Consider the following 24,983-nt stretch of genomic DNA (forward strand, 5'->3'; position numbering starts at 1 on the left):
GACAAAGTAATTATTAAAATCTAAACTTAAATAAACATGAATCATTTTATAAACTCAGAAAATATGTACCATTTTATTTGTTTTGGTCATGTAGTTTTTTTATTTTCTACGAGTGCAATCATCATCATCACAAGCCCACTATACGTCCCCACCGAGGGGCTCGGAGCCTACCCTAAGTAAGGGGTGACTAGGCCATAGGCAACCACGCTGGCCCACTGCGGGTTGGTTTCATCACGATGTTAGCAAATGCAATATTAAAATGTAATAAAAACATAGTATGTAAGCAGTCAGAACAGATATGCTAAAATAGCGAATTTATAACTGTAATTGTAAGAACGTTGTTTTTTTAAATCTTGCTTATACTCGAGTACATTGTCATTAAAGTAATTAACTAAAAAGAAATACACAAATACAACTAAACAGATAAACATGAGTATGTCGTATGCTTTTAAAAGCAAGTGTACAAATAATTCTAAAATTATTTAAACCTAAGTAAAGTTAAAAATCATGGCTAAGAAATTATTTTAAAAAAATATAAAAAATGTATCTTATTATTAATAATATAATAATCAAACCGATTGTGCGTCTACATCTTCACCATAATCCAGGTCATCATAACTGAGGTCTTCGTCTAATGTGTTGACAGCTGTGTCCTTGCCGCCTTGCCGCTCCTTGCCGCCAGGACATGACAGACATCTGGAAATCATACTAATATTATAAATACGAAAGTTTAGATGGATGGATGTTTGTTAGAGTTTGTAGCCTAAACGGATAAACCGATTTCGAATCAAAGTTGTACAGATGTAGAGGATAGTCTGTTATCCTATCTATATTATGATAGTCTTTCACTACGCGGACGGAGTCACGGGCGATAGCTAGTTAACAATAATATGAATGTAATCCTACTACTAACTAATCTAAGTTATTACTCATCTATATTAATATTACAAAGAGGATAGATTTGTATTTTTATATTCATGTAAAACTGAGCCGAGTATAAAAATTCTTTCACCATTAAAAAGCTACGTTATCAATAACATAGGCGATGCTTGTTTATTATTTTTTAATTTTACACGGGCAAAGCCGCGGACAACAGCTTGACAATACTAATATTATAAAGAGGGAAGATTTGTACTTTTTTGTGTAGTCGCGAGCCAAGTCTATATATAGTATTTGAGTTATTTCAATACATACAAAAATACAAATGTGTTTCATAATATTAATATTATAGTAAAATAGTATATCTATACTTTATAATTAACAACTGTCAAAATCATGATAATATTATTTTTTATAATTTATGAACAACACCTGGCAGTAACTTGATATACAATATTATTTGCACAAATCTACATAATGCCGGCCTCGGGCGACAGGTGTGCGAGAACACGCCGCATCAATTAAATCATCGTTCTATGATTGTTCCAATCTCCGAAACATCTCAATTGAAACCAAACAAAATACTTTTAATTTTAAACGGAGTGTGAAAACCAAAATTAAGTTCGAATTCGGCCATTCGATCAGCAGTTACATCAAACTAGCTTTTTTATTTAATCTATGTTGGAAAAGGGGGATTTTTGTCTTTGGAAAAACAAAACAAACTAACTGTTGTTCGCGACTTCCTCCTCAAGGAAATAAAAATTGTAATAAATATAGCCATTATTAATCAGTGATAATGTAGTATTGGTGAAATAAGTTTTGAAATCTGTCCAATAGTTTTTTTTTTTTTTATTATATCATAAGGTGGCAAACGAGCAAGCGGCCACCTGAATCCACCGAAATGGAAAGCGACCGCTGCACATAAACATCCGCAATTGCAGATGCGTTGCCTACCCTTAATTGACGGAGGAGACGCACATTAAGTGGACATTTACCCTTCCTATGCGTCTCCTCCACCGTTAAATCCACTTTTCCTTCCCATCCTTTCTCTTAACGGAAAAGGGTGGAAAGGGAAAGGGACTAAAATTAGGCCTCCGGCACCACACTCATCAGACGAAACGCGGAATTGCTTCCACTTCACGCCAGTTTTCTGTGTGGTCGTGGTATTACACCAGACGAGCCGGCCAATTCGTGCGAAGATGTTAAAGCGGGCTCTACCACTGAAATTTGAGTAATTCCAATACATACAAAAATACAAATCTTTTCTCTTTATAACATTAGTGTAGATAATAGTATTCTTCTAGCTTGTCAAAATTAAGATAAAAAAGTTATCTATAATAAAGATGATGATATTATAAAGAGGAAAGCTTTTATTTTTGTATGTATTGAAATAGCTCAAAAACTACTGATCCGATTTCAAAAATTCTTTCACCATTAAAAAGCTACGTTATTGCTGAGTAACATAGGGTACATTTTTATATTAACGTGATCGAAATACAGCAACAGCTAATTTTTAATAATGTGCAGATTTTTAATTAAAAAAACATTATGGATCGTGTATCGTATGCGTATCGCGTTCGCATTAACGCAATCTATTTAAATCTCTGTTTACGTGAGTCAGAGTGCGGTTAGCGTCTCGCGGTGTTTACCTGCTCTCATTGATTCCGTAGTACAGGCACTTCTCACCGATACACTCACAGCAGCCGTCGTGGAACCATCTGGAAACATTACCGATATATGAAAATTCTAGTTCAATTTACGTCCGATTTTCTTAATTTTATAAGCGCATTTCATTATTTTAGGCTATATTCGTATAGAAGATACAAATGTATTCGGGTACCCTACAATAATAATCTTAATCATGAAAGATGAAAGAGGTGTTCTTCGTTGCACGATCTGTTGAGCTGTAGGCCCAATGACACCAAAAAATACCTTTGCGCCGATTGCTTAATCGATCAATCGGTCCAATGGGGAACAATCTTACAAAGTTTTACAAAGATTAACATGGAATTCGTGTCCGCGTGAAAATTAAAAAGAAAAAATGAAAGCGAGTAGCCTATATGTTCTTACAGACTATCCTCTACATTTATAGCAAATTTAATCGAAATCCGTTCGGCAGTTTAAGTTACACGCGTTAACAACGATCTAAACTTTCGCATTTATGATATTAACAAGTTAACCTGAAGCTGTTGGAGCCCATAGAGCGGCAGGAAGCGCGGCATTTGTCACACGACATGCACTGCGACATGTACGCCACAGTGCAGTTGAATGTCACCACATCACGGCTCACCGGCTCCGGCTCTTGCTCCACACTCTCTGCAACACACATTGCCAAGTAAAAAATAGGAAGTCCAAAAATGCATTATTGTTATAAAAACTTACTAACAAGGCTAGAACATCGGCAACGCTTATAATATCAAGTATTTTAGTTTAACTGTACTTTTCGTTTCGAGGGCATTGAATTTGTAACCTATTTATACAATTCTTAGAAAATCATCATTAGTTACGAATGAAAAGGGATTACTTCGTAACAAAAGTTTTAATTCCCGATTTACGAACTTTTAGGGATTTTAAACTTTTTTGGTAGAAAATCATTAAGGAACAATAACTATATTGATTGAATAGATATAGTTCTGAAAACATATGAAAAATAGCACGAAAAATCCTTTTAAAAGAATTTGGCGTCAAACAATTGAATATCGCCCTTAAAATTAAAACAATAGTATCTACAAAAGGAGCGAATTTTGTCAGGTAGATGAAGGACTAAAATTCCTAAGGGTGCGTCATATAGCAGGGACCAGTTTTTTTTTTTTTTTAATAATTACAGCTAACTGTTTAACTACCGCGGAGCTTACGTCAGTCAGAATACGTAAAAAAATTAATGAAATGAGGTAAATTATTTTTTTAATTTTCGTCCAAACTTTCATTTATCTAAGCAACAAACTAGTTTTAAAGAAACATATAAGAAGTGTAAATCTAAACACTATGGTATAATGCTCAAATTGTCTGTGATAACTTTCCATAAATGCAAATTGAATGCAGAAAGGATGTGGAATAAAGTGATATTAATGTAACATTTTAATGGCAATTATTATTTATTCAAACTAAGTTATTTAATGTTTTTTATTCTACACTACTCCACTTTAACAGCAATATCCAAAAGAAAAATTATTATGCTAATTTAGAACATTAATTGATTTACTTATAAAATGTGACATTCATTTATTTAAAAATAAAAAAAAACATTTGATCAGAAACAACTAAAACATTCATAATTATTTTTAAAAAGGAGTCCGGTACTCACTACATATTTAACATTTTTATGAAAATTTAAATTTAAAATATAAGGTAACTTACGTAAATGATACACCACTTGTTTTTCAGGGTTTCCAGGTCTATAAGCAGAGAGATCAATATCCACTGGGTATGTAATAGACAGCCACCTCTGCTGAGGATCAGGCTCACTGGTTAATGCAGCAAACAGTCCTGGCACTCCATCAGTCAGCTCTTCCACATGGGACGACTTTGAAAGCTCGGTTTGGGTGTCATTAGGCTTCGGACACATATCTGTGGAGGTAGAAATGATTGAAATATTTACTATAATCATCTGAGTACATTAACAATATTAAAATAAAAACCAGCAAGAACAATGCTCCCCGCTAAGATTTCAGTTCCAGAAATTAAAATGAATTTAAGGCTTATCAGTAAGGAATTTTAGAGTCCACTACATGTGTATTATACTACTGCAGTAAAGGTGCTTGGTCTAGAAAATTTGTCCATGCAGGTCTATTGTTCTATCAATTCCATTTGATACACTGTTGTGGTGGTACTAATTAAAGTTATAATGCATTAACTTACCAACGCAACTGCAACATTCACTGTACAAGTAGCTAAGACAGTTAAAACAATCCTTGCAACACGAGCAGTCCTTCAGATCACACTTGCAGGATTGTGTCAGCATGCATTTGGACACGACACTCGCACATATCGCTTCATTACAAGCGTAAATAATTGGCACAATACATATGACCGCAAAAACGAAGTAGATTTTATTAGCCATGGTCAGTTAAAACACACTCAAAACAAAAATAAACAGAATGTCTGCTATTTCTTTTCTAATTAAACCCAGTCATGAAAAACAAATTAATGTACAAATGAACTAACGAAGCTATGGTTTTAAATTATGTCAATTAAATTTCAGCAAACTAAACTTTTTGACATAAACAACTTAGGAAAACGCTATGTTTAAGTTTTTTATACGTGTTCTTCGTTTAAACAACTTAAAATGAATGAAATAAATTGACAATTGAATGAATTAAATCAACTCACAACTCACTCAAAACCATAACTTGAATTTCGAACTTGGCGTCAGTGTTACCAGACATTAAACATTTTCACATTTCACGTAATGAATATTTCCCTACTTTGAACGAGATTAATTTAATCCTCAAAACTGTCAACATATCTGTAAGCGACTGGGGCGGATAAGGCATTAATAAAAAAAAACACGTTGTTCACTAAGTTTTTACCTTTTGAACTGTTAATTTACAGAATTTATATTCAAACATTAAAATTGGCCGTTGTTAAATCCTGCTTATATTTTATTAGGGGATAGTCCTTCGCTTCAGAACAGGCTTCGCTCGGCTAACAAAGCATACGCCATATTTAAGGAAATATAAGCTTTTCTGTTTTGTAGTTTTGGATACTAACTATTAAGTGCAAGCAAACAAACGATTAAATTCTTCCTGTTAACAACATTAGTATAGATACAGGCTTTAAATACTTCTCTTGTTATATACTTTTTGGACCTCTTATTGCCGTATCAAGTAACATACTTTATTTTAATTTACCTACATGAACTTACTTGGTTTCAAGCAGTGGACCTTATATAAAGATAATCGTATTAACACGGCATAGGATAAAATAAACAGCATTACCGTGGTATTCAATGCCAAATCATGCATACAAAAATATACAGTTATCAATGCGATTACATAATATCTTGCACGGATCTTCCGTCAGTGAAAACTCACTGTACAATAGAGGAAAATAGCAACGCACTGCGTCCGGTTATAATCTACATAAGTATATTAGAAACAAGCTATATTTGGATCCTGTAACATCCTTAGTACGGATTCCGTACATCAGGATTATAAAATCAAAAACAGATTTACCTGATAATGATAAACTATCAAGAGATTATTAACAAGGCGGTGGTCTGCATAATCATAATGAGATAAGATTTTGTTCAGTTCAGTATTGTTTTTGAATAATGGTAAGTAGAATCTGTAGTAACTAGTACTAAATCTCTTTTTATTATATATTAATCACACTTTTCTGCGAGAAACTTCTGTTTCCACAATTCTCTTCTCAATCGTAACGCTCTTTTTCTTCTAGTGCCTGGATGTTTTGCATGTAAATCATAAAGCATAGCAACACATTTTGTCACTACATTCATATGTGTAAAAGTACCAATCATCATGTTAAATTGTCGGACATATTTCCACAAAGGATTGCAATAAAGTTATCATGTAATGGACTCCGAGTTTGCCATTATTAACGATATATACTAGGTTTAAGAAAGGTATTTGTTCGTAAACTTCAGTGGACACATTTTTATCAGTGTTGCCATGCACTTAGATAATTTCAATTCTTTTTCATAGTGGAAGCTACTAGCTGGACTTTTGATAGTAACAATAGTGGGGGCTTATAAAAACCCTTACTATGCTCCTCGCAGATCTGTAAACGTCCATTTGTTTGAATGGAAATGGAACGATATAGCAAACGAATGCGAAAGTTTCCTGGGACCAAAAGGCTACGGCGGCATACAGGTATCATTCAAAATCTTAGGCTAAATATGATGCCTAATATGTTTATTTTAATAATGACAACTCTTCTCTATCTGTAGATATCACCTCCAAATGAGAATGTGGTTCTCTGGACATACAACCGGCCGTGGTGGGAGAGGTACCAGCCCATCTCATATGTACTGGTGACACGTTCCGGCGACGAGCGACAGTTTGCCGACATGGTTCGTCGCTGCAATGCCGCTGGTGTCAGGTTAGTTTGATGCTCTTGACTACTATTGTATAGAACTTTTACCCTAATTCTTTTTAATGTTAATTACTTTGACGTTGTAGGATTTACGTAGATGCAGTAATAAATCATATGACTGGCGAGCCCCCGGAGAACTTTGGTACAGCTGGCAACACAGCTTCGTACCGAGACTGGTACTACCCCGCGGTGCCGTATAGGAGGGAACATTTCAATTGGCCGCATTGTGTTATTGATGGCATGGACTACGTGAATAATGCGTGGAGAGTAAGTCAAATTAAAATAGAAATTGTGGATGTTTTTAGGAATTAGGACTAACTTTATTATTATATTTTTTTTAGGTGCGTAATTGTGAACTTGTCGGACTAAAAGATTTAAATCAGGGCGATGAACATGTAAGAAACAGAATAGTTGACTTCATGAATAGACTTATAGACCATGGTGTTGCTGGCTTTAGGTAAAAAGCAATTGTTGAAATTACATAACATCTACAAAATAATGAAATACTTATATAAGTAGGTACTTACTATTGTTATGTTTTAAAGGATTGATGCAGCGAAACACATGTGGCCTCAAGATTTAAGAATCATTTACGACCGTTTGAAGAATCTGAACACGGCACACGGGTTCCCTGCAAACGCACGTCCGTACATCTACCAAGAAGTTATCGATTACGGTGGAGAAGCTATCAGCAGAGATGAGTACACTCCATTAGGAGCCGTCACCGAGTTCTTAGCTGGTAGGGAACTTAGTAATGCGTTCAGGAGAAATAATCAACTTAGATGGCTATCGACCTGGGGTCCACAATGGGGTCTTTTACCTCACAGCGATGCCCTCACCTTTATTGATAATCACGACAACGAAAGAGGTCACGGCGGTGGAGGTGGAATTCTGACATACAAAGAACCTCGCCCGTACAAGGGAGCTATCGCCTTCTTGCTGGCGCATCCGTACGGTGAACCCCAAATAATGAGCAGCTTCGATTTCTGGGACTCGGAAGTAGGACCACCGATGGACCGAAACGGAAATATTATTTCTCCAGCAATAAATTCGGTAAATAGTTTAAGTTATAGTTATTCAAACTGTCACATAAATTTCATTATAAATAGGTGGCTATTTCTGTAGGATGGTACATGTGGCAACGGGTGGGTATGCCAGCACCGCTGGAGACAGATCTACGCGATGGTCGGGTTCAGAAACGCTGCGGCTTCGACCGGCCTCACCAACTGGTGGGACAACGGCAGCAATCAGATCGCTTTCTGCCGCGGTGGAAACGCGTTTATAGCTTTCAACAACGACTTATGGGATCTTAATCAAAATTTACAGGTATTTAATAAAAACACCAAAAATTTTCAGTGAAATTATTAAGTCTGTTCTGTTCAACATAGAATTTTGTTACTAGGCGTGTAGAAGGTATAGTTGGATTTTAACAGCGTATAAATCCGTTTCTAAGAGTTTTAGTAGAACAACACATTTTTTTTTTCATCCATTGCAAACTTTAAGTTTGATTTTATTTCAGACTTGTTTACCCGCTGGTAGATATTGCGACGTGATATCAGGTGATAAGGTGAACAACTCTTGTCGCGGTAAAACTGTGACAGTTGGCAGCAATGGCTTCGCGCAAATTATCATTGGCGCCAACGACTATGACATGATGTTGGCAATACACGTTGGTCCTGAGGTAAGTTGCAGCCTAGAGTTTATTTTGTTATTTCATCTTTGTTGTTTTATTTCAATCCGTCATTTATTTCAGAGCCGGCTGTGATTTTTTCACGAAAATGAGAAAATGACAAGGAAACAATAAGTTATTGCCATTGTAAACTGATTATTAAAACTGTTTATTATTAATAGAATATTGTTTATTGTCCTACATTTACTTTATTTTTGATGCAGAAAATGTGATGAAAAAAATAATGTTACCATAATTAGTGACCACACAAGGAAAACCTTAGATTATGATATTTAACTATTTATTTTCTTTAACTTCAATAGCATAATAGCCTTGCTCAAGGTTGTGCATAGTAGATTTCATTCTTTTAATTACTAAATAGTTAATTACAAGTTTTACACCCTGATATTTTAGTTGCCCTCAACTTTCATGAAATATTATTAGATTTATTTTAAACTCTTGATATTATATCACTGCAACTACTTGAAATTACAATGTTATATATTACTTTTATATTCCGGCCTTCGTTATAATATTGCTTATAGTAAAAAATAACAATAAACTAACTAAGGTTTGATAGTAACAATTTACGTAAAACATACAGTTTTAATTCAATATTTGTAACGCTCCTGTTTCAGTCTTTCTCAATTTTAATTACTACGTAATCTGAAACCTGTGTGACGGGTCTATACTAAAAAGTCAAAAGGCGTTCACTAGTACAGGTGACGGGAAAATACTTAAAGCAATGCAGTAGCTCCGACGAAAAGTTTACGCATTGTGGACTAATTGCAATAGAATGTATCTGTAATTTAGATGAACAATAAGAGACGAATAATTAACAATTCCAAAGCTCAATGCAATCGTGCCTAAAATATGCTTTTGTGTAGCCAACATCTTGTTCAATAATATTGTCGGTAACTGTACCAACCGGCCGCCAACGCCTCAAAACGACGGAGTACCGTAGCGTCATCGGCGCGCCTCCCGCCATTCGACGCTATGGCGGCGCGCTCACAACTCCTGCGCACAGGTTATTATTATTATTTTTTTTATAATTGCAGCGTTTCTTCTAATCTTATTGTCAGTATGTTTTATCCTGTATATTCGTAGTGCAATTAAAAAAATGATTTAACTTAAAATATAAGTTACAAATTGGTTAAGGGCGTTAACTTATTAAGGCTCTTGCGAAGTGAAAAGCCTTGACGACAGTACATATTCCTAACACAAACAAATGTAACAAATAAAATATAGTTGTTTTTTATTTATTCACGACCTCGTTTATTTAAAACGTTTTAACATACTACCGACAATATGAAATAGGACATAAGTGTTATTGCTTTTATTAGTATTTTGTTTCTGCGCCACAATTTAAGTATTCAAATAGATACGTGACTCGTATTCCACAAGACCTTGTTAAATCTCTTTACAAACTTCTGAAACAAATGGTTATATTTTCTTGTTTATATTATATACAATGTAGAGCTATTTTTCATATCTGTTTACAATGTAACACGAATTTAGCACTTTACGTTTTTATGCTTTGAGTTTTTTTTACTTTACCTAACGTAGCGGTCACATAAGTCAAATTTAATATGCCAATTGAAACATGAACGTGTTGATATTTTATAGATTGTACTTATTTATATTTATTTAGTAACTATTGCGCGCGACTATGTCCGCGTGGAATTAAAAAAAACAAAAGTGAGTATCCTTCCAGACTGTGCTCTACATCTATGCCAAATTTCATCGAGATCCGTTCAGCGGTTTAGGCTACAAACTTTAACAAACATCTATCCATCCATCTAAACTTTCGCATTTATAATATTAAAATATTACATATACTTAAGTATTAAAGTATGATTTGAACCTTGGCCTACAAAGGCTATACGAGCAAGCTATTAAAGGGTTAAGTCAATTACATAACACCTTTTTAAATCCATATATGTTAACCATTTCAGTGTTCAATGGCCAACAAATCCGTAAGCTGCACGAGCTTAAGAAGAAGGATAGAGCGGGTGTGGTTAGACTGAGAGAAGTATTGGATGACAGGTTGCAAGAGATCAAAAAGGCCAAGACATGGAAACACGAGAGGGTATTGACCTCGCCACAAGATACTAAGGTATGTTTCACGTTAAGGATTTAAACAAATCTTTAATGTTAGTTAATTTAAGATATACTCTAGCAAAATTCTCATTTGCTGTCACGGAGTGATATTAATTACGTGTTTATCTTATCAAACTTCCATATCTTATGTTTACCACGAAAGGCACCTTGTAAAACCTTGTGAAAGTACTAACAAGGAAAATACATACTTTGATATGTTGATCAACATAATCTTGATTATACTCTATTAGCTGTTGCTTGTAACTTCGCCCGCGTGAATTTAAAAAAATGCTAAAAACATAGCCTATGTTACGCAGTGATAACAAAGCTTTTTAATGATGTAAGAATTATTTGAAATCGGTCCAGTAGTTTTTGAGTTATTTCAATACATACAAAAATTCAAAAATACAAATCTTCCATCTTTGTAATATTAGTTTTGATATTTCTTATTGGAATGGCGAAGTCTTTAGGTTTGGTTTGATTTTATTTCCACTAACGCCATTATAATTGAAAGCTATAACTGGATATTTACGTAGGTGTAAAAACGGCTGATATGAGAGCTATTTGTATCTGTTGATAGTATATATAAATTATTAAACAAATGGAAACCAAATCAAACCAAAATGAAAACAGGTTTTACTCTTTGTTTATAAGCTTTCAGTTCAGATGAGAATTTATTTTATCCTCGAATTTATCAATTTCCTGCGAATAACCTCGAATAATGAGGGTAACCTTGTTTTTGTTTTCGGATTTTCCTGCTTTGCATTGTCTTTACAAATGTTACTTTTACAGGGGAATTAATAACAAATTAAAACTTCGTATTTTTAAAATTCAGTTTTTTTTTAGGTAAAAGTAAGAGGGGCAGAAGGCCAGTTCCTAAATTTCTGCGCAAACAACTACTTAGGTCTTTCTGTGAGTACATACGTTTTGGAGTATCATATACAAATGTTAATGTATTTTTAATTATAACAGCTTTTTGATCCATTTTTTTGAATCAATTCCAGAATCATCCAGAAGTAGTAGAGGCAGCACGCGAAGGACTAAAAAATTATGGCGCAGGATTAAGTTCTGTGCGATTTATTTGCGGAACACAAACTATACATAAGGTAATTTCAAATTGTTTTTACTTAGTTATAATCAAACTTGATTTCTAGAAACAACATAGGTGATAATTTTAACTTCCTTGTCCAATTTTGTTAATAGGAATTAGAAGAACGTCTATCTAAATTCCACGGTAGAGAGGACACTATACTCTATGGGTCGTGTTTTGATGCAAACGCGGGTCTATTCGAGTCAATGCTGTCACCAGAGGACGCCGTGTTCTCAGATGCGCTCAACCACGCGTCCATCATAGACGGTATTCGTCTGTGCAAAGCGCAGAAGTTCCGGTATCCCCACAGAGATCTCAATGGTAAGAATACACAGAACACGTTTTACACTGATTTTTTCGTGATAATTAAAAAAAATCTTAAGCGCGATAAGGTGAGAATCAACAAACACAATAGAGGGTATTCTTATTAGAATATGGCTTCAATAAAAATGAATAAAATCGATGTACATCTGTCCCTTGTTCTCTTTTTTCTCTGCCGCATATGTCAGCTCATCGAAACATAAAATTGCTAAATACTTTTTTAAATGTTTATTTGTTTAACAGAACTGGAACATCTGTTGGCCCATAGTGAAGCGAGATTGAAGCTGATCGTGACGGATGGCGTATTCTCTATGGACGGTACAGTCGCACCCATCAAGGGTCTCCGCAATCTGGCAGATAAATACCGAGCGCTACTCGCGGTCGACGACAGCCACGCTACCGGATTCTTTGGTGAAACGGGACGGTAAATACTCGATGCTTTGTACATGTTGATAAATAATGTTCACGATTGGTTATGAATAAAAAAACCACAGCATTAATCTGTTAAACGTAGACTTTATACTAATAAACAAGCAATCGTCCGCACTTCGCGCGGAATTTAAAAAAAGTGGTCGTCTATAACCTATAACATTCCCGGGTGCATCAGTCCGAACGTTTCGGAGATTACCCGCAATAAACGAGGCTTGCAGACAGACATACAAAAAAAAAATTAAATGCTTATTTCATCATTCGCGAAATCTATAATTTTTCTTTTCATAACATACAGATATATCAATTTTATTATATGTACAGATTTTATTTGTTACTTTAAATCTCCTAAGTGGAGATTTATTATGAGGATTATACGCTAAGGGTCGTTTTTAGTGGCCAATTAGGGACTGAATGTGACAGTAATAATGTACGATGTACCAGGGGAACAGAAGAGTACTGCGGTGTGGCGGGCGCGGCGGACATCATCTGCTCGACGCTGGGCAAGGCGGTGAGCGGCGCGGCGGGCGGCTACACCACGGGCCCGCGCGAGCTCGTCACTCTTCTTAGGAACGTCTCCCGCCCTTACCTGTTCTCTAACGCACCACCACCGCCAGTCGTAACCGCGTCTTTGAAGGTAATGCTCAATATTCCACATGAATATAAACTCAAATAAAAAAATATACTATCGTAATAAAATTAAGCTGTTCTGATGCAGATTGATCTGCATCATATAAAGTCTGTATTTTATTATTTACATGCCGATAAACTTTCAAAATGTAAATGACAAAGAAGGCGTTTTGCATTGGCATAGTTACCATGGCATCATAGTTTCTTTACTGCTATTGGCCTGTAATTTTCTACCCTTTCCGGCACGATGGTTTTTTCAATTTATTCAGCCCCTAAGTTTAATAGCATTAAAATGTCTGAAGCGTGTCGTAAACGTAGAGCTGTGTATCAAAAAGAGAATAATTCAAAAATATGCTGTGATTTCTGGATACATAAGAAAGTGTGTGTTTACTTTTTATATTATCTATACATTGTGTATTTTCTAGTCACTAGACCTAGTAGAGAACAGTGGTGAGCTCCGTCAGCGGCTGCGCGAGAACACGCGTGCGTTCCGTGCGGGGCTGCAGGCGGCCGGCCTCACTGTGGCGGGGGACGACCATCCCATATGCCCCGTCATGGTCGGCGAGGCGCCGCTCGCAGTCGACCTCGCCACTGGAATGCTTGGTATGATGTTTTAATTTTTTCGACTTAAGGTGTTCTCATCTTATCTATGTTTTATCTTATCTAACTTTTAATAATAATAAATAATAATTTTATTTTACATCAAGCGCAAAACATCAGCTCATAGAGTTGTTAGTTTCTTGTACTAATAATAATTAAAACTTACCTTAAAGTAAATAAAGTATTTAGTATAAATCTAAGGAATTTTGGATTGTTTTTGGTCATACTCTAATTTTGTAATTAATTTAAATTCAAACAACTAAAAAAAACCGTCTTTATTTTTTTTTTCAGAACGTGGCATATACGTGGTGGCATTCAGCTACCCCGTGGTGCCAAAAGGCGGTGCCCGTGTGCGAGTACAGATCAGCGCCGCGCACACGACACACGACATAACGCAGGCTGTGGACGCGTTCGCGGAGGTCGCTAGGAACGTCGGCATCGTCAAACCATAGACAACTGTTTATTATCTGTATTGAGAAAACTGTAATTTGAAATGTTATGCTGTAAATAAAAATTAACTACGCAATCAATTAACATTTTGAATTTTATGTATGGTTACACTCAAAGTAAAAAAACATGGTAAATAAGATTGAAAATGTCGGCGTTTATTTTTAAATTATTACTTCTCACAAATTTTTTTAATTAAATTTAATAAAAAATATTTCTGAAATGAATCGCATGTAAACAAGGACGTTAGTTACGAATGTGGAGGTACACCGTTAGAGGTAGACCTAGACAGAGATGAATGGAGTGCGTGAAAGGAGACATAATCAAGAAGAGAGTGATTACTAAAATGACGGATGATAGAGTTATTTGGAGGACGAAAACCCGGAGCGGCGATCCTACGGGAGTAGGTAGGGGAGATGATGCAAAAAACTTTCTTAAAATAGATATAAGAAAATAATAATTCTGTTGCTGCCCCAGCGGAGTAGCAAGAAAGAAAATAAAACATATTAATATAACAATAATTTATTTTCGTAACTCACACATTTGCTGACAACTTAACATTCAGTGTGACCACATTATAACATCACGTAGGTCCAAATTAAAACTATGTAAAGTCATTATAAATATTTACATTGGTATCAAATCGAGTTATCACTGTTTACCCCAGTTCGTCGTATAATGCTCGATGAAATTCCGACACTGACAAAATTCGATGTTACATACACAAATAAATGCAGTGTTATTTTCCGTACGTTCGCTTCAAATTTACACATTCACTAAGTTCCATTTTATAGTTAAAAATTTCAATACGCCTAAACATGGAGGGTATTTTTTTAAACGATATTTTTGTCTTATTCTTATAATTGTCGTGAGGACGTATTGCTGTTTCTTGAGACAGGACAGTGAGCAAAATTTATAATTCACTAGATCTTGTTTGCAATGGAATATATTGCTTTAGTGTCGTAGAATTGGCGGCTTCACTGGAGGGCCTGGGAAAGAAAAAAACGATTAAATTAGCTAGAAGCTACGTGATAGACCATATTTTGGAAATCTGTAGGAAAGCACGTAGCTAACATGCCCGTTATATAAACTCTCAGAAGCAATGTAATAAGTTTAATAAACTAACTGTTTTTCGTGACAATGTCCGCGTAATATAAACAAAAATTAGTAAAGACATAGCTTATGTTACTCAGCGATAACGTTGCTTTTTAATGGTGCACGTTTTTGTAATCGGCCCAATAGTTTTTCAGTTATTCAACATATACAAAAATACAAATCTTTTCTGTTTATAATAGTACTAGCTTTCGCCCGCGACTACGTCCGCGTGGAATTAAAAAAAAACAGAAGTGAGTAGCTTATGTGTTCTTCCAGATTATCCTCTATGTTTATGTTATTTTTCATTGAGATCCGTTCAGCCGTTTAGGCTACAAACTATAACATCCATCCATCCATCTAAACTTTTGCATTTATATTATTAGTAAGATAGATGACGATTTAATTTCCACAGTTAAAAAACAGTTACAATGGCCCGAGAGTTTATAAACTACTCATTTTTCATAGCTCATATAAACAAAACACGACATTAAGAAAAACAAAATGCATAACTAAATCAAAATCATAAAAAACTTATAAAAAATAGCATTTTATTGTTTTCCCTACAATTTGTGTATAATTCAAGGTGGACAAACAATAGAGCACGGTTTTCGATTACATTTTTTTAATTCTAATTTACTTAAGGAAGTATGCCTTCATAGTACAAAAGGGTTATTTGCAACAAGACAAGTTGACCTCAGCAAAGGTCAGTCAAAAACCCTGACGATGTAAACGTAAGGAAAATAATCTTAAATGCACTTTATCTGACCTTAACATTACTTTCATCGTCCACATAAAAACAGCTATTTTAATTATGTTTAAATCACTATAACTATAGACTTGTTTCAAATACAGTCTACAATATATTATATTAAAATTACTAATATAGACAACCCTAAAATAACTTTGTGTAAATGTTGTAAAACACTACGTTATTACTATAAAAATACAATGCGGCGACAATAACATATGACTTGCAACTCGAGTTTTACTTTAGTGTGTAAGACATTTATCTAAAGACCCAAAGTTATTACATTATACACGTCTATGACGTCATCGAACTCTACCGTCACATTGTCAACGAGTAATGCACATATTTAAAACGGCTATTAAAAATTCATGTTAAATTACACGAACAATATTTGTCATAAATGGACAAAAGAATTTGCTCAAACAACTACTTAAACGAATTATTTTCGGCGATGACTTATAGTCACCATTGAAAAATAAATACAACACAAGTATTTGGTTATGTATAAAGGAAATTTACATAAAATATTGTCCTAACGACGTTATTTAAGTGCTCTAACCGGACATAATTGACTACTCAATCATTGGTAACCCATTCAGTCAAACAAAAACGTCTTTTTGCAAAAACAAAGACCTACTCTTGCAGTTCTATGACAAAAAAATCAGTGCTTACCCGGAGCCTGAGTCGTGGTACTGGTTGTAGAGCTGGTTGTGGACGTTGAACTCGACGTGGGCTCCACATTAACTGGGACTGAAGTATTTACTGGCTTCTGTAAAACATACAAAGAGTTCTGTATTGCAGAAAACTTTAAAGTACCCTAAACAACTAAAAATAGAGGGAAAAAGAACCTCGGACTTAATTTGGGCATACAAGAATTTTAAATGCATAGTTACATTGATGTCAAGATGAAAGGACATGATTAAGGTAGTAAATTCCAATATGACGGTAGTTAGAGATGTATGGAAGAACAGCACATACTACCGACGCTCCGTAGGGACAAGGGCAATGAAAATGACTTACATTGATTTCCTCTATCCTCGTTTCAAGGCTGTTAACTTTGCTGAGGAGCGTTGCATTTAGTGTAGCAACTTGTTCTTTAAGGTCATCGTCCTTCTTTGCGTTGGTGGAGACGTTAGCGATAGTCTCGTTGCTTCTAAGCTCGAGCTGGTGCAGGGAGGTCTTCACCTCTTCTACTCCCGTGGTGGCTGTTAGCGCTAATTTACGGGCCGAGTTTAACGCGCCATCGAAACTATTTATCTGAAACAATTGAATGCTCATCTGAATGATACAAGCGAATTTCCTATATCATGTAGAATTTTTAAGTGGTCGCTATGGAAGTTTCTTAGTGTTATTTAATGTAATAAGCCAACATTGTTTAAGTAACAAAGAAGCTATTTTCAGGGCGGCAATTCCTTTATTTCCTAGTTAAAAGCGATGGTTCTTAATATTTATAGTCTAGCTATGTTACCTGTGAGCCGATATCGCCGACAGTTCGTTGCAGTTCAGCGAGTCGGCGCGGCGTATCCGCCAGTTTGGGGGCGGCTGCGAGCTGGTCGGCTACCGAGGCCAGTTCTACAGCGGTCTGCTGCGCACGACGAGCCAGCTCCGCGTGTTCCCTTTCCAGCCTGGTCAACCGCTCGTGTAAGCTGGTCGCGTTCGCGCGTAGCTCCTTAGCGGCGCTGTGGCATACTTGCAGCGCGTCACCCACGCTGTCGCTACTCGTTGATACTAGAACAAATACGTCACGTCAACTAGTGGCATTGTGTTCATACGATGAACATGGCGCCAACGTAAACTATAGTACGTTTAAAACGCAAATTTTGCAAGACAAAACATTAAAACATGAACATACGATAGATAACTAAAATCCTCAATTCTTCCTTTCTATAACATTATTTTATTTATTTATTAGCTTACGCCCGCGACTCCGTCCACGTGAAATAAAAAAAAAAACAAATGTGAGTAGTCTATGTGTTCATCCAGGCTATCCTATATCCTATATCTCTAACAAATTTCATAGAAATCCGTTCAGGCGTTTAGGCTACAAATTCTAACAAACATCCATCCATCCACCTAAACTTTCGCATTTATAATATAAGTGTGATTTATTCTTTTGCACAAAAGTTACAAAACATATATTTAATTAGTTTTAAATTAACACAGAAATCGGTATTTATCAAAGTAATTTAAAGAACAAGCTGTAAATCGCAAAATTGAGACTTACAATAATGTATTTATGTGCCTAATCGTTCCCACCGAGGGTCCTATCCATCATTAGGTTGACAAGTCTACTTTGAAGTTTGCTACTTTGTAAAATGTTTTGAGTTCATAAACATTTTTAATATGATATCAATAAACTAGCATATCCACTACAGGGATTTTATAAAGATGTAACCTTGAAATTATGTAGTATTTAAATGCGTCTGTGATATCAAACACGTTAATTTATCACGCACAAGTGATACATAAAGAAAGTCAAATGTAAAAGCTGAACAAATAAAGTATAAGCTATATTATGCAGTATTATTTATGTAAAAGTGGTGTATAGAAAGATGGCAATCATGTCTGAATTGTTAACTATTTTTACAAGATCCTTATACCACTAACTAGCATATTAAACAAACCTTTTGACGTACTAAGTTAAATGTAGGAAAAGTACTAATCAGCTTATTTTGACAGCAAAGTAAAACTTTATTTCCGACCGACAGGGTTTGTTTCTATTGTTAAAATGTAAATAAGGTCTTGCATTTTAAACAAAAACTATTTAATTCTTTGACGTCACGTGCATTGTGTACAGCTTAATTAACTAAATTTCCAAACAATACTAGTCAAATGGAAATAAATGATAATTGGAGTTTTTTAAGACAAGTTCTGTTCTGTCTGTTCGACAAGTAAGCTCTACTATGAATACTCGGTACAAGTAGTTCGACTACTTCAAATTGAAATTAAATGAAAAAAATTTTTGGCTCAAAAATATGAAGTTAAGAAAATAGTCTAGGTTCTAGATAGTCTATTTTCTATTCTAGTGTTAATTTAATATCAGAGGTGTTCATATCAATCAGCTACGGCATAGTAATAAGATAAATACAAGTGTCAATAGTGTCGGCACGTCTTTGATCTGAGAATTTGTTAAGTGACGGACGATGATTTCGTGATAAACTATCACTATTTAAATAGATCATGGCAAACATATATCAACGTTGTCTTGATAGTGTACGCTAAGATGGATATCTTATGGTAGTTATGTGGTATCTAGATATAAACATGATCTTTATACTCTGCTGTTAAGAATTTAATTTTTATTTGAGCAACTATGACCTCATCTTACCTCGGTTTAACAAGATTTTTGGTTTATGGTGAGCAGTCAATTATTTAAAAATTTCTTCATAATGTAAATTACATCAAATATTCACAACGTTATTTTCATGATTTAACCGTGCATACCTAAGTCGGCGGATCTAACGAAGATAAGCATAAAAGCAGATAAACGCCTACACTCAAATCCGATCTGTGCATGTTAACGTATTCTCAAACGAACCTCTATCCATTTCGATGCGAAGCGAGACGATCTGCCGCCGCACATCCACAAACAGCCAGAGCACTGTGGCCGCAGATACTACGCATACACATAGTGCAAGTGCCGCGGCTAGACGGAGAAAAGGGCGCGAACGACGTCGTCTAGAGCTTCTTCTACCCCATGGTTCCCCTTCATCACTTGAAGCTGACAGAAGTCTCCCTCCCCTGGAGCCAGCTCCACCAACCAGAGCATCCAGTTCTCTCCTTTTCCGCATCTTCTTGCCGACGCGCAGCGGCACCGCCGCGTGCACCGCGCTCTCCATAACGCACTAAGTCGCTACCGCGAACGCATCCGCACCACACTGTGTCTACTGTCACTTATCACACACTGACTCTCTTAAGATCGACACGAGCGCACTAGACAACAACTGTCCGACAAGTGAGCGGCTGTACGTCGACTTCTCGGTACAAGCGTGTAAGGAAATCAAGTAGACGACAGACGGCCGTGTTACCTTCTAGACAAAAGCGGGTGAAAGAAACTTTATCAAGGCGTTATGATCTATTAATAAAAAATATCACAACACGTGCTTGTATTTGTAACTTTGTTCTGATATTTACATTTTCAGAAACCTAGTTCAAGATAATAAAGAAAAAAAAACTTTTTTTTTCTTCATTATCATTTTTAGCCACATAAGATGTTAAAGTAAATTTAGGAAACGTAACTATAGAAATAACTAGAAATTCTTTGGTCATGGGCGGAACGAGCAATAATACTAAATGAATCTATCATTGCCGTCAAATGACCAATCAACCCGCAATGGCTTACGTGACAAACGGTGTTGACTGAATTAAGGCGCAGTAGTTAAATTAGCCGTTCATTATGTAAGGTCATTTACTCGTCGACATTGACTCTCTGTACCTCCGGTCGTATTGCTTTGGTAGCCAGCCTTGATCTTGAAATTTACGTTTAGAAGTAAAGATATTTCACTTCTTTATTTGATAAAAAATATTTACAGCAACTTATTATATTGCAATTATACAAAAAAATCAGAGGTTTAAATAATTGCAAGTGTCCCAAAACCACTAAGCAAAACGAATAAATATACTACTTGAAAACTAGCTCATAAACTACAACACTAGAGTAGTATAATGTTAATGCGAAAGAGATACAATTTCAGTTGACAACGGAAAGCTGAGAATTTTCATAGAACGTGAACCTATTTCCTGGTTGACAATAGCCAACTCGTCGCGCCATAAGTACACCTAGAAATTAGACACTCTGAACATAACTCAGACGTGAAGTGGGTCGGTGTATCCAGGTTTTACAACAGAGTAAGTTACTATTTTAACATTATTATAAGAGGTAAAATTGCACAAACTTGGGTTCTCCCATTAGTCATGTAGCAAAAATATACATTTATCAAACTTGCAGATAAGGCAAAACGTAACTAATGTAACCTGACGTAATACCTCATTATAATTACGGAATAAAAATATTATAATATCTAATGGAAATCGAATAAGTAACTGGTATTTGAACTATTTCTGATATAGTGAAAACATTTATGCACAAATATTCTTTGCTTCTTTTACATATAAATTACTAAAACAAATGTATATTTAGTCCAGATCTGTTTCTATGCTCTAGAATTGCAAAAAACATACCACATAAGTGTGACAATGATATTAGTGTCGAGAACAATAGCTGACTCATGTAACGGGGTAGATTTACTTCCCAAACGCATTGTGAATTTGTGAACGCTATTCTTGTCAGAATATAACATCTCTACTATGTAGGGAAAACGTACGGGACATAAACCGCCTTGATGATCGAGGTAATTGTATAATTTGCATGCAATTCGCCAAAGGTCACTAGTGTTAATATATTTCGAGACTTTTAAGGGAAGCTTTAAGTCAACAAATTATTTTCAAGACAACTTTTATATTATTTTTTTTTTATTTATTAGACAAAAGCATTAATTTAAAAGTACAATAAGAGACGTTATAAGTGGTACAGAAACCCACAGGATTTATGTGTGACCACTGGTCGCTTAGTTTATAGCATATGAAAAATAATAAAGAAACTTAGACTATTTTACTCAAAAACAACGCTGTTTTTCAACGGTGAAAGAATTTGAAATCGGCCCAGCAGCCCCCGTATATATATATATTAGTATTGTTAAATTAAAAGAGATATGCGAATAAAATGCATTTAACTTTGAACATAAAACTGAATATAAAAAACTTTTGTGCGGCCTCAACAAACACTAACACTTAGTTCGAAAGACCTTTTTTGGTTTATAACGTTGTCAACAAAGCGATTAAAGTAAAAGTTAGCATATTATTTCAGTATTATAATTCTTTATGATTATTAAACATACACGAACATGTTTTTCAGAAATAACAAACAACGAGATACGTAAAAATAATAGCACTTATACGCTCGCGTTATTTCAAACCATTAGTATGAATTAGTGATAAGATAAATTAACAAGAGACCTATTATCCACACTAAACTACGGAGGCGTTATCGACCTACGGCTCTGTACGCAGTGAATGAAGAACTGCGCATGCGTGCGAGATGCGGCACGCCAAAGAAAACGTAAAACAATCAAACCAAAATAATAAAAAAACAACTGTATAAAAACACTAGTCGATATTAAAAAAATTATAAAACAGAACAAGAAAACAAAAAACAGCGTTTAAAATTTTTGTGTCATTCCAAATTCAATTTTCTGAAGTCGTAAAAGAATTCGCACACATACATTTAAAGGCACAAAGAACTCACGCAATCACTCTTACACTGAAATATAACTGTACTTAATAAACAATATGTAAGTAAGAATTGTTATTAGCAGCACCTCAAGGGTCTACCAGGATCGAGCTAGAACTAAATGACGTCACTAAAGAGAACCACTCGACGCATGCGTACACAGATAACACGGATATACAGATGCTAGATAGCGTATGACAAGAGGTTCAAATTCAACTACATATGTTTTTTTATATTGAGAGTGAGAGCATAACACGGCATTTACAAACAACGAATATAGTCCGACTGGTACTCCTTGATATTAGCACTACCGCAAATGGTCACGCGCGGAAGATAATATTGTTTGTTTACGTTGCGTATAGCGTTATAACGACCTTTATAATATATATTTATGACTTGTATTGGACTTTAAATTTGAAAAAAAGAAAATGTATGTATACTAAGAAGAACTCAATAAGGCTTAGCTTAGAATTGAATAAATTAGGTACATGTTCTATTATGCACTATTGACATCACTAGATTTTAACAGTGTATAGAAAATTGTACGAAATCCTGTTCCCTATAGCACTATTGTAGGTTATCTTATCTTATACTAATATTATAAATGTGAAAGTTTAGATGGTTGGAAGATGGATGGATGTCTGTTAAAGTTTTTAGCCTAAACAACTTGATGGATTTTGATAAAATTCGGCACACACACATACACAAAAACACACTCACACACACACCTACACACACTCACACATAACACTCAATAACGCTATCACACAAAAAAAAATGTATGTAATTTTCTTTTCCTTTGTTTTTTTTTATTTGTCATTTTTATAACAAGTAAATTAAATGTTTAATGTCTTTATTTGTTTTTTATGTTTAGACACTTATGAATATGTATTGCTCTTCACAAATGGGGAAAGGTATTGGCTCCTGCAGCACAGGGGAACCTAGTGCAGGAGCCAAGGCTCTCATGAAATGTGTATATTTTTAAAGTGAAATAATAAAGGATTTATTTATTTATTTATTTAATGTAGAGGACAGTCTGGAAAAACACATAGGCTATTCACTTTTGTTTTTTTTTATTTCATGTGGATGTTGTCGCGGGCGAAAGCTGGTATAAAATATTAAGCAAACTAGGACCAAACATTCAGACTGTTACAATGTTGTATGAGTTTTAATAATAATTTATTATGAAAATGAAAGGTTAATTGACGGACAATGGTCTTTTCCATACGATCAAAGTTAAATGACTAGTTGTTGGTACACTATTTCAAAGTATGTGACAGCAATGTATGTTTGTACAAGATTTAATCTTGGTTTGCCACAAAATAATAACTTATAAATAAAACATACCTTTAGCAATATCAAGACGCATCATAGATACTTGGTCATAAAGTGCAGCACAAATCCAGGTTAACATCAGAAGCCACAGTAAAAGGGTGCCCCGCACAGCCCATTTCAAAGCACACTGCACCTCCGCACCAACATTTGGTTCCTTTGGCGGGGCAGTACGATTTCTCTCTTTCCTGGAACACAATAACTTGATAAAAAGATTGCTGTAAACATTTTTACTTTACCTTTTAATTGAGCATATACATATCGACAGGTGAAAAGCTATTTGTTTTAACCACCATTTTAGGCGATAATGACTTACATGTATATATCCAGAATTGGTGTTTTTTCTATGTGGTTAATAAATAATGAAGTATGCAGAATTATATTAATTTCAATCAAAAACCCGTCTGAAAATCTTTCAATTTAAATTATTTTCAGAATTCGTTTTTATGCTTTTTTTTTAACCAGTGGCACTTAAAACAAATAGCCTTTCACCCATCGATATTTACATTGTTGATCAATATAGTATTGGGAACTATATTTTAAAGACACAGGTGTGCAACAAAATAATTATAATAATGATGAATAAAAGTAACCTTGTTATTTTCTTTTTCCGGTTTGGTATTATTTCTAACTGCAAATCCTCCGATTCTTCATCACTAGAAAGGTCCAAAAGTCGAAAGTTTTCTTTATTAACTTTAGATGGCAAAGACATTTTGTGTATTCATTCACGAACATGCCTCTTACAACTACGATAAGGTAAATTAATTAAAGAACGCTGTTCTATTCTCGTACATATGTAAAAAAATTATCAGACAAATATGTAAAGTAAAAAGGTTATACTTTAAAATATCAAAACAAAGTAAAGATGTTTCAATTTTCACTCATATGGATGTAATTATTACGCTAATATTGCTTTAATTTAAAGATAATGTGTACGAAGAATAGATTGACCGTAAACATAAATTTAATACGCAAAGATTTTTACTGTTTTAATAAATTACACATTAATTTCAGTATGTTCAAAAGTATCACAAATTCACAATTGATAATAAATCTTTTGAAAATGATTATTTTACGACGTTTCCTTATCTGTGGATAAGGCAAGGAGTAAAAAACAGACTGTGAATAAATTTAAAATATTTTGAAGATTATGTTAGTCAATTTGAATTATTTCTAGTTATTGCACACATTAAACAACTAAAATAATACGATTGGTCTTCAACATTTTGATGATACCTTATTCATATAAAAATCTATAGAATGTGGCCACCATCCCTGAGAAAATGTAGCTATTTTTGTT

General features: G+C 34.7%; 4 protein-coding genes across 7 annotated transcripts; 2 read left to right on the forward strand and 2 right to left on the reverse strand.

The window, feature by feature from the left end:
• Window positions 1-200: 200 nt before the first annotated feature.
• LOC106102189 (protein twisted gastrulation) lies at window positions 201-5,177 on the reverse strand. The gene is made up of 5 exons (XM_013281601.1): window positions 4,738-5,177; window positions 4,237-4,446; window positions 3,060-3,195; window positions 2,529-2,597; window positions 201-696 (listed from the first exon to the last, which is right to left on the reverse strand). Exons 1-5 carry the CDS (start codon window positions 4,937-4,939, stop codon window positions 570-572), a joined length of 744 nt encoding a protein of 247 aa, XP_013137055.1. The 5' UTR covers window positions 4,940-5,177; the 3' UTR covers window positions 201-569.
• Window positions 5,178-6,044: 867 nt separating this feature from the next.
• Window positions 6,045-8,783, forward strand: LOC106102209 (alpha-amylase-like). The gene is made up of 9 exons (XM_013281629.1): window positions 6,045-6,154; window positions 6,543-6,710; window positions 6,788-6,939; window positions 7,020-7,200; window positions 7,275-7,390; window positions 7,479-7,986; window positions 8,059-8,259; window positions 8,453-8,614; window positions 8,687-8,783. Exons 1-9 carry the CDS (start codon window positions 6,152-6,154, stop codon window positions 8,696-8,698), a joined length of 1,503 nt encoding a protein of 500 aa, XP_013137083.1. The 5' UTR covers window positions 6,045-6,151; the 3' UTR covers window positions 8,699-8,783.
• A 598-nt stretch (window positions 8,784-9,381) lies between these two features.
• Window positions 9,382-14,306, forward strand: LOC106102557 (2-amino-3-ketobutyrate coenzyme A ligase, mitochondrial). The gene is made up of 9 exons (XM_013282074.1): window positions 9,382-9,629; window positions 10,558-10,718; window positions 11,549-11,614; window positions 11,707-11,808; window positions 11,906-12,113; window positions 12,357-12,537; window positions 12,987-13,179; window positions 13,598-13,775; window positions 14,064-14,306. Exons 1-9 carry the CDS (start codon window positions 9,599-9,601, stop codon window positions 14,222-14,224), a joined length of 1,281 nt encoding a protein of 426 aa, XP_013137528.1. The 5' UTR covers window positions 9,382-9,598; the 3' UTR covers window positions 14,225-14,306.
• Window positions 14,307-14,725: 419 nt separating this feature from the next.
• Window positions 14,726-24,686, reverse strand: LOC106102514 (EF-hand calcium-binding domain-containing protein 14). 4 transcript variants are annotated; one of them, XM_013282024.1, is made up of 7 exons: window positions 24,669-24,686; window positions 24,277-24,429; window positions 23,699-23,871; window positions 17,531-17,790; window positions 17,083-17,319; window positions 16,735-16,831; window positions 14,726-15,208 (listed from the first exon to the last, which is right to left on the reverse strand). In XM_013282024.1, exons 2-7 carry the CDS (start codon window positions 24,393-24,395, stop codon window positions 15,174-15,176), a joined length of 921 nt encoding a protein of 306 aa, XP_013137478.1. In that variant the 5' UTR covers window positions 24,396-24,429; window positions 24,669-24,686; the 3' UTR covers window positions 14,726-15,173. The 4 variants fall into 4 exon arrangements, with proteins under 4 accessions (XP_013137478.1, XP_013137477.1, XP_013137476.1 ...); XM_013282023.1 differs by lacking the exon at window positions 24,669-24,686 and adding an exon at window positions 24,524-24,648; XM_013282022.1 differs by lacking the exon at window positions 24,669-24,686 and having other exon boundaries at window positions 24,277-24,516.
• Window positions 24,687-24,983: the final 297 nt, after the last annotated feature.

The sequence above is a fragment of the Papilio polytes genome, unplaced genomic scaffold, assembly GCF_000836215.1.
Source record: "Papilio polytes unplaced genomic scaffold, Ppol_1.0 DF823923.1, whole genome shotgun sequence".
Classification (NCBI taxonomy): domain Eukaryota; kingdom Metazoa; phylum Arthropoda; class Insecta; order Lepidoptera; family Papilionidae; genus Papilio; species Papilio polytes.

Coding starts and splice junctions, on each gene's coding strand:
- LOC106102189 (XM_013281601.1), bottom strand. CDS start 4,939: ATGGCTAATAAAATCTACTTCGTTTTTGCGGTCATATGTATTGTGCCA. Junction 4,447..4,737: donor TGAATGTTGCAGTTGCGTTG/GTAAGTTAATGC, acceptor CTACCTCCACAG/ATATGTGTCCGAAGCCTAAT. Junction 3,196..4,236: donor ACAAGTGGTGTATCATTTAC/GTAAGTTACCTT, acceptor TGTGTGTTGCAG/AGAGTGTGGAGCAAGAGCCG.
- LOC106102209 (XM_013281629.1), top strand. Junction 6,940..7,019: donor TGCAATGCCGCTGGTGTCAG/GTTAGTTTGATG, acceptor TTGACGTTGTAG/GATTTACGTAGATGCAGTAA. Junction 7,987..8,058: donor TTTCTCCAGCAATAAATTCG/GTAAATAGTTTA, acceptor CTATTTCTGTAG/GATGGTACATGTGGCAACGG.
- LOC106102557 (XM_013282074.1), top strand. CDS start 9,599: ATGGCGGCGCGCTCACAACTCCTGCGCACAG. Junction 11,809..11,905: donor GAACACAAACTATACATAAG/GTAATTTCAAAT, acceptor TTTTGTTAATAG/GAATTAGAAGAACGTCTATC. Junction 13,776..14,063: donor CCTCGCCACTGGAATGCTTG/GTATGATGTTTT, acceptor TTTTTTTTTCAG/AACGTGGCATATACGTGGTG.
- LOC106102514 (XM_013282021.1), bottom strand. CDS start 19,901: ATGGAGAGCGCGGTGCACGCGGCGGTGCCGCTGCGCGTCGGCAAGAAG. Junction 17,791..19,600: donor TCGCATCGAAATGGATAGAG/GTTCGTTTGAGA, acceptor TATTTGTTCTAG/TATCAACGAGTAGCGACAGC. Junction 17,320..17,530: donor TCGGCGATATCGGCTCACAG/GTAACATAGCTA, acceptor CAATTGTTTCAG/ATAAATAGTTTCGATGGCGC.